The sequence below is a fragment of the Carcharhinus amblyrhynchos genome, chromosome 13 (genome assembly GCF_965287045.1).
Source record: "Carcharhinus amblyrhynchos chromosome 13, sCarAmb.v2.hapA, whole genome shotgun sequence".
Classification (NCBI taxonomy): Eukaryota; Metazoa; Chordata; class Chondrichthyes; order Carcharhiniformes; family Carcharhinidae; genus Carcharhinus; species Carcharhinus amblyrhynchos.
In genome coordinates, this window is record NC_137336.1 from 34,079,078 (window position 1) to 34,087,950 (window position 8,873).

General features: G+C 43.6%; 1 protein-coding gene across 1 annotated transcript; it reads left to right on the plus strand.

The window, feature by feature from the left end:
• On the plus strand, positions 1-8,830 carry rack1 (receptor for activated C kinase 1). The gene is made up of 8 exons (XM_080201506.1): positions 1-220; positions 1,591-1,762; positions 1,943-2,090; positions 5,408-5,503; positions 5,757-5,867; positions 6,220-6,360; positions 8,205-8,315; positions 8,693-8,830. The coding sequence occupies exons 1-8, from the start codon at positions 112-114 to the stop codon at positions 8,756-8,758; spliced, it is 954 nt and encodes a 317-aa protein (XP_080057632.1). The 5' UTR covers positions 1-111; the 3' UTR covers positions 8,759-8,830.
• The last annotated feature ends 43 nt before the right edge of the window (positions 8,831-8,873 follow it).

The window sequence follows — 8,873 nt, forward strand, 5'->3', positions numbered from 1 at the left end:
GGCGCGCTTCCTCTTTCTCTGCGGCCTGGGAGAAGCTAGCTGAGCTGAGGCTGAGTCCTTCCGCCGCAATCCAGCTCCATCCGACCTCAGGACGCTGCACCTCCATTCACAATGACGGAGCAGATGACCCTTCGCGGGACCCTGAAAGGCCACAATGGCTGGGTCACCCAAATCGCCACAACTCCGCAGTTTCCCGACATGATTCTGTCCGCCTCCCGAGGTACCGGCCGCTGGGCCCTGGGGCAGAGGGAGGGGATCCACCCTGACCGCCCTGCTGGCCGACGTGGGCACCCTTTTCCCGGCCAGGCGTCTTACTACTGTTGACCCCTCTGTCTTTATCAGTCGCATTTTGTTTGAATTTCCGAGTCGTTCGTGGCTGCAGGCGGTCAGGGTTATTGCGGGTTACACGTACACACTTAGACTCTTACCCGCCCATTACGAGTTGGGTGAGGGAGAGGCCTGGCCTCCCTGTCAGCAAATTGCAACAATTCACAGTTGTTAAGTGTAAAGACGGGAGTTGTGTATACATCAGAGTAATCAAAACTGGAAATGCATTTGTTAAATAGTTAAGTAACTGGGGATTAATTAGTAACGCTCGCAACACTTCAATGTCCCAAAGCGCTTTAAAGCAAATGCATCGAATTCATTTTGCAACTACAGTCACAGTTTTAGTACACGAGGTAGCTAATTTAAAGCGCGACCGTGTCTTTGTGCTTTAAAAAAAAGGAAACTATAGTGCCAAAAAACTGCAATTGGAAATCGGAAGCAGTCCGGTAGAATCTGTGGTGAGAGCGATCAGTTAACGTTCTCCTTTCAGATCGTTTGTCAGTCCTATTCCCTGGATCGGCAAGCATGGTTACTTAATCAGGGCATGCAGGGTTGCTTACTCTTTCATGTTAGAAAGTACTGATATACTCCTATTAGAAAGTACTAGTGAAAGGTCACTGATCTGAGGGGTTGAACTTGTTATTCTCTGCATAGATGCAGCCGGATCTGTTAAGTACTTCCAGCATTCTCTTTTATTTGATTTTCAGCATCCAGTGTTTGCTTTTCATAGAATCCTACAGTGCAGAAGGAGGCCATTTGGTCTATCAAGTCTGCACTGATCATAATCCCACCCAGTTCCTATTCCCATAGCCTCATGTATTTACCCTAGTTGGTCCCCCTTACACTAAGGGGCAAGGGCAAACTAGGTTTGCCGTTTATTGTCAGGGGAACTAGCTAGGGTAAATACATGGGGATAGGGCTTGGGTGGAATTGTGGTTGGTGCAGACTCAATGGGCCAAATAGCCTCCTTCTGCACTGTAGGGATTCTATGATTCTAACCTGACAAATTTGTAAGTTGTATTTCTATACCCTTTTTAATGTAGCAAAATCCCCAAGGCAATTCAGAGAAATGAATATCAAACAGTGTTGGCGGCTGCCATATTTGTCTCTATTATAAGTTAGCTTTTTGAAAATGGGACATGTTACTGAATAATGTAATGTCTAATGTATTATGTTAGTTGATGTCATAGCTGGAAAATAACTTAAACTGCAACTTGAGTTAATCACAATGCTGTGTTTGAAAGACTTTATTTCTGTTTTCAGATAAAACGATCATTATGTGGAAGCTAACTCGGGATGAGACCAGCTATGGTGTCCCTCAACGTTCCCTTTGTGGCCATTCTCACTTTATTAGTGATGTAGTCATTTCTTCGGATGGTCAGTTTGCCCTTTCTGGCTCCTGGGATGGAACACTCAGACTTTGGGATTTGACAACGTAAGGATACAATCTTTTAAGATAACATCTGTAAGTAAAAGTGGGTCTGTTCTGGATGCACTTGAAATGTTAGTAATATGATGTTGGTCCAAAGACGTTAATGGGGTAGTTGAACATTAGTGAATGTTTTTGATACCTTGGATTGAATTAATTTGAGGCCAACTATCCTTACTCTTTTAGAGGTTCAACTACCCGTCGATTTGTGGGTCACACCAAGGATGTACTGAGTGTTGCCTTTTCAGCAGATAATCGCCAAATTGTGTCTGGTTCCCGTGACAAGACTGTCAAATTGTGGAACACCCTGGGAGTTTGCAAATACACAATCCAGGTAACTTTCCCAGCATAGCTACTGTATTGTGTACGAACGTGATTATTTCAGTTTATCACCACAATTTGATAATTCAGCTGTGAAATCTGAAATGGCTAATAATCCCACTCTAAAGAAGTCTTTTTATAAATTTAAAGTTTACATTTAGGTTGCATTATCTTTTACATAAGAACATAAGAAATAGGAGCAGGAGTAGGCCACCTAGCCCTTCGAGTCTGCCCCGCCATTCAATAAGATCATGGCTGATCTGTCGTGGCTCAGTTCCACTTTCCTGCCCTCTCCCCATAACCCTTAATCCCCTTGCTAATCAAAAACCCATCAACCCGCGTCTTAAGAATATTTAGCGAGGCAGCCTCCACCACTTCAACGGGCAGAGAATTCCAGAGATTCACCACCCTTTGACTGAAGAAGTTCCTCCTCAACTCTGTTCTAAACCGCCTCCCCTTTATCTTGAGGCTGTGCCCCCTAGTCCTACTGTCCTTTCTGAGCGGGAAGAGTCTCTCCACCTCTATCCTATCCATCCCATTCATCATCTTATATGTCTCAATGAGATCTCCCCTCATTCTTCTAAACTCTAACGAGTACAAGCCTAGCTTATTCAGCGTCTCCTCATAGCTCAACCCCTTCAACTCCGGCATCAGCCTAGTAAACCTCCTCTGCACTCCCTCCAAGGCCAAAATATCCTTGTGTAAGTGCGGCGACCAAAACTGCACACAGTACTCCAGCTGCGGCCTCACCAGTGCCCTGTACAGCTGCAGCAAGACCTCCCTACTTTTATATTCAATCCCCCTCGCCATGAAGGCCAGCATCCCATTCGCCTTCCTGACCACCTGCTGCACCTGCAGGCTGGGTTTTTGTGACTCACGCACAAGGACCCCAAGGTCCCTCTGCACCGTCGCCTGCTGCAGTTTTTCGCCCCGTAAGTAATAGTCCTTCCTACCAAAGTGGAGCATCTCGCACTTGCCAACATTAAATTCCATTTGCCATTTCCTGGCCCATTCGCCCAGCCTATCTAGATCCTTCTGCAGGCTCTCCACACCCTCCACGCAATTAGCCGTTCTACCAATCTTGGTGTCATCAGCAAATTTCGACACCATACACTCGGTTCCCTCCTCCAGATCATCTATATAAATGGTAAATAGCTGAGGCCCCAGCACCAACCCCTGGGGCACTCCACTAGTCACCAATCCAAATAGCACCCATTGACCCCCACTCTCTGCCTCCTATTTGACAGCCAGTCCTCTATCCACGCTAACACCCTACCCCCAACTCCATGCCCCCTTACCTTCTGCAATAACCTCTTGTGAGGTACCTTGTCAAACGCCTTCTGAAAATCAAGAAAGACCACATCCACCGGCTCTCCTCTATCCACCGCCCTAGACACATCCTCATAGAACTAAAATTGAATTCAAATTCCACCATCTGCTACAGCAGGATTTGAACCTGGATCCCCAGAGCATTAGCTGAGTTTCTGGATTAATAGGTTAGTGATAATACCACTCGGCCATCACCTCCCAATCTTTTACATTGTGGTTTCCATGTATTTAAATACATTCCTAGTTTTGTGGTGAGAAATTAGTTAATCAAGGTGTATAATGGTGGGTCTGAAATTTTCAAACTTATTTTGTCCATCTCAATTGAAAGCACACATTGGTACAATTATTTTATCCTTGGTGTCTGGAGACTTTCTGTGAGGTGCAACAAATTGAATTCACCATTTATTGGCACAATCATGTTTTGCCCACAAATATAAATAGTGCTGCAAATAATATTGGGGTTTCATTTTTGAGTCAAAATTATGCACCACATCTATTAATTTATCCTAGATGCTATGTTTACATGATGTCAAGTTGTCCAATCTCTTTTTAGCCTGATAATTAAATAAAAAAACAGGCATGGCTAGTTGGTGGGGGGGGGGGGGAGACAATGTGGAAGGGAGCGTAACATGTCCTTTAGAGAAAGAAATTGGCTATTTTTGCCTGGTCTACATATGACTCCAGATCCGTAGTGGTTGACTCTTAAATGGCTTAGTGAGCCAGTTCAAGGACAATTAGGGATGGGTAATAAATGCTGGCCCAGCCAGTGACACCCACATTCCATGAAAGAATTTAAATAGCTAGTCAAGTGCCACACTGTTAATGATTTGGATGAAGGGAATGTAAAATGAATATTTGAAGTGTTACTATAACTGAAGAGGGTGTTGATAAGGCTGTACCTGGACTAGTATGTACAGTTTTGGCCCCTTTAATTGGGGAAAGGACACTTGCATTGGAAGCAGTTCTGGGAAGGTTCACTAGGGCCTGAAATCTAAAGAGTTGGTAGGGAATGCATCTCTATTGATACTGCCATGCCTGTTGTCATTCAACGTTCAAATGAACATTGATTGGCAACAGGCAAGCCTTCTGTCCTCATTTTGACAGAAATCCTGCCTTGGGGAGTTGTCAGGCAATCAGATTGGCCAATAGCTCTCCAGCCCATCCTGGCATGGCAGCAGCTCGAATAGGTACCATGGTTCTGTGACCAAGGCACAAGCCTCAGGACCATAGCTCTGGTAAGTACTCGGAGGATAAGGGATGTCCCAATGCTCACCAGGTGGGTGGTCTTGCTGGGTGGGGTGGGATAGATCCATGATGGGAGGGTGACCCCAGTCTTGAGTACTCACCCCTTCATCCTTCCCAAGATGAAGGATGGGAATTGTTTGTTTCCCACTCAGTCAGATGTGTGTCTAGGTTAGGGCAGTGGAAGTCTGGAGGGTATCCTATCCATGATATTTGACACTCCTGCTTGGAAGGGTAAAACATTGGTCTAGGTTGATTCCTGTTCTGATACCATGTGAGGAAAGATCAGACCTTACTTTGGATGATAAAGGGTGGTCTTCTGGAAACATACTGAGTGGGATTGAGGATGATTTCCTTCATGGGGAAAGCTAGAGCAAAGGAACAGTTTCAGAATGAGGTGTCTCCCATTTAAAACAGATGAATTTCTTCTCTGTGCATTGTTGTTGTTTGCAATTCTGTGCCCTAAGGTGGAGGCTGAGTCATTGCATGAAGACTGAGTTGGGTAAATGTTTGGTCTGTACTTTAGTTGAGGGTCTGGCAGAAAAGTAGAGTTGTGACAGTGAACTGGTCAGCCATTTTATTGAATGGCAAGGCACTCTTGAGGCTGAACGGCCTACTCTTAAATTATTACTGACCATGGTTTCTCAGGTGGGTGGCAGCAAGAACTGTCAAATGTAGGAAGTGAGAATGGGGAATCTGAATTGTTTTATTAACTTACCTTTGTTAATCTTGCTCCATTTTTCTCATGTGTTTTTGTAGGATGAATGCCACAGTGAGTGGGTTTCTTGTGTTCGCTTCTCACCAAATAGCAGCAACCCCATCATCGTCTCCTGTGGCTGGGATAAACTAGTCAAGGTAAGAGTGGGGCAGATGTTGATTACAATTAATAGGTGGGCTTGTGGGAGCAAAAAATGCTGGAAATAAATTTCAACTGCTGTTAAGTTGGGTTAATGGTTGGATGTAGACTTTGCCAGGACTGAGATTTGGAGCTTTCTTTGGCAGTATCTGAATTGAGATCTTGGTTTGTTTTTAAATTGGGATGTAATAGTCTAAAATTTGGAATCTTCGAAGTGTTTAATGTTTAAATGTGTATTCATCACTAATCCAGGTTTGGAACTTGGCCAACTGCAAACTGAAAACAAATCACATTGGGCACCCTGGCTATCTGAACACAGTTACTGTTTCTCCTGATGGATCCCTGTGTGCTTCTGGAGGCAAGGTAGATCACCGTAGCTTTATGTAATTACTATAGATCTCCATAGCTTTACGTGATTACTATTAACCAGGAAAATAGGTGTTTTTCATTTGATGGATTAGATGGCTAACAACCCTTGAAATAGACATTATCAACAGCATTTAACTGTTGAGTAAATGTATGTACATGAAATCTGATTTGTCATTTGTATTCTACTATTACTACAATATTTTCAGGCTGCTCTTGGTTTTTAGTTTCAAATGTGAAATATTATAAAACCGAAGCCAAAGTAAAAACTCGCGTTTAATGGTTTTCCAGAAGCTTTGAATTCTGTCAAACTTTGCCCAATATAAGATTTTTTTATTCTTCCGTTTAGGATGGTCAGGCCATGTTGTGGGACCTCAATGAAGGCAAACATCTGTACACCTTGGATGGTGGTGACATCATCAATGCCTTGTGCTTTAGCCCCAATAGGTATTGGCTTTGTGCTGCCACTGGTCCAAGCATTAAGATCTGGGTAAGTACAGTTGGTGATTTTGGATTGAGGTGTGGCTTTCTTCCAAAATAGTGGAAGTTGAAGCACTTCTGTTGCAGAGATTTTATGTTTCACTGGTATTAGAAAAAATCTTGATGTATGGCGGGGGGGGGGGTGATTCTCCCAAAAAAAACTAAATTATCATAGAATCCTACAGTGCAGAAGGACTCCGTTTTGGCCATTGAGTCTGCAACGAGCACAATCTCATCCAGGCCCTATCCCTGTAATCCCACGTATTTACCCTAGCTAGTCTCCCTGATACTAAGGGGCAATTTAGCATGGCCAATCTACCTAACCTGCACATCTTTACACTGTGGGAGAATGTGCAAACTCCGCACCGTGTGACCCAAGCCAGGAATTGAACCTGGGTCCCGAGAGCTGAGGCAGCAGTGCTAGCCACTGCCGTCCTGGTGTCAAATTTGATTAAAAAATTGGAGTAAGTAACGCTTTTTTTTCAGCGGGACTTTCAAAATGAGTCTTTCCCCACACTGCATTTGCAGAGTGTACTAACGTACATCAGTCCAAAATTCGATGAATGGGGCCTATTCCCGCTAGAGATGCTGACATCACAGCCCTAAGCAGACCACTGCACGTGCCAAGGTTGCCAAATGCAGAGTGGCAGTGGAATCACCCATCCCCACTGATAGCCCCATTGACACTGGCAATGCCAAGATGCCCCTGGGCCTTGACACTTTGCCTTTTGGGCACTGGCAGAGGACCCAAGCTGGCACCTGACCCTCTGAGGGTCTTTTATTCCTTCATGCCAGCAGGGTCAGGTCACCAGCTCATGCAAGTGGGGAGTTGTACTGAATGCTGTTGCAGTGAACCACTTCTGTGGGGGCAGCTAGTGGGCCAGGAGATTTCAGTCCTGGGCCAGCTAATTACTTTTGTATTGTATAGTTGTGCTGATTTAAATTTCTGGTGCTGAGCGAATGGTGCCGGACATCCGGCTACCAGAGATGCATGGAGACCATGGCACCCAGCAGGGGAGCCTGCTGAACAGTCTCCGCTCAAGTCTTCCAGCAGCGGGCTGGGAAGATTGCCCCCATGACGTTTTAACAGTATGAGGGAAATTCGGATGAAAAGCCATGTTTTCAATATTAACTCTGATTTGTCCAGCCAGTGAACCATGAGCTGTATATGGCTGTGTTCTCTTTTACTGACTAGTTTCTTCTGTTCATGGCCCCTTCCAAATATCCAGACTGTATACTTGGTGCCTTATTTTTGGATACCGTCTATCTATAGTTGCCCTTTTTTTGCACAGACAAAAATGAATTGAAATGCTGTTTGACATTGGGGGCTAGCCAGCAGCAAAGCCACTCCTTAGTGTAGCAGTGTATTTTAATTATTTTCCAGTACCTCTTTTGTCCGGAAGAACAGGGTGATGAAACACTGCCTTATTTTTGTAACTGCCCATTGGTTGCTTGCACATTGGGTAGTTGAGTGTCAGTTTTTTTTTGAAGGATGCTTATAATGTTGCTAAATTCAGTTTGTATTTGCTTAAAACCACCTTATACAGACCAGAATGGACAGGTATTTTCAATTGAAATATTACTTCAAATTTGACCAGTATCCTGATGATTATTTCTATTCACAAAAACACCTGACCCTTATGGGGGTGATTACAGGTCCTGCAAATATGAGGGATACTGGACTATAATTTTCAGTAATGGCAATTGTGAAATGTACATGGCTGTTCTATGTTAGTCTTCTACCTCCTGAGTTTTTAAATGGAAACTTCCTAATGTGCATATGTTTCATTTAATCATTTTGTATTATTGTGTTTAGCAGTGAATTCAATATTTTTGCATTTGAATTGCTTACAGGACCTGGAAGGTAAAATTATAGTGGATGAGCTACGCCAGGAAGTGATTAGCACCAGCAGCAAAGCAGAACCTCCACAGTGTACATGTCTGGCTTGGTCTGCAGATGGACAGGTATTTTCAATTGAAATGTTACTTCAACTTTGACCATATCCCGATGATTATTTCTATTCACAAGAACACCTGACCCTTATGGGGGTGATTACAAGTCCTGCAAATATGAGGGATGCTAGACTATAATTTCAGTAGTGACAATTGCAAAATGTATGTGGTTGTTGTATGTCCATGTACCTTACATAGTTATACAGCTATACATATAGTTAATAGCAGGATCTTGAGTGATTTTTGCCTCTATGGCATGTTTTAGCTACCAGGGTGCAAATCTAGAATCCCAGTGGTGGCTGGCTTGAAGGCCACTTAATTAGATAGCAATTTGAAAGATAAACAACCATATTAGTAGAATTAAATGATCTCTTATGTTTGCTCCACAGACGTTGTTTGCTGGCTACACTGATAACCTCATCAGAGTGTGGCAGGTCACCATTGGAACAAGATAAAGTGTTTCTTCCAAGAAGATAGAGAATCTTGTTTGAGCTGATCTGAAATAAAATATTGCTGTTTTCAACCTCTATCTGAATTTCAACTTTAATACAGTGTTCCCTTTTGGATTTC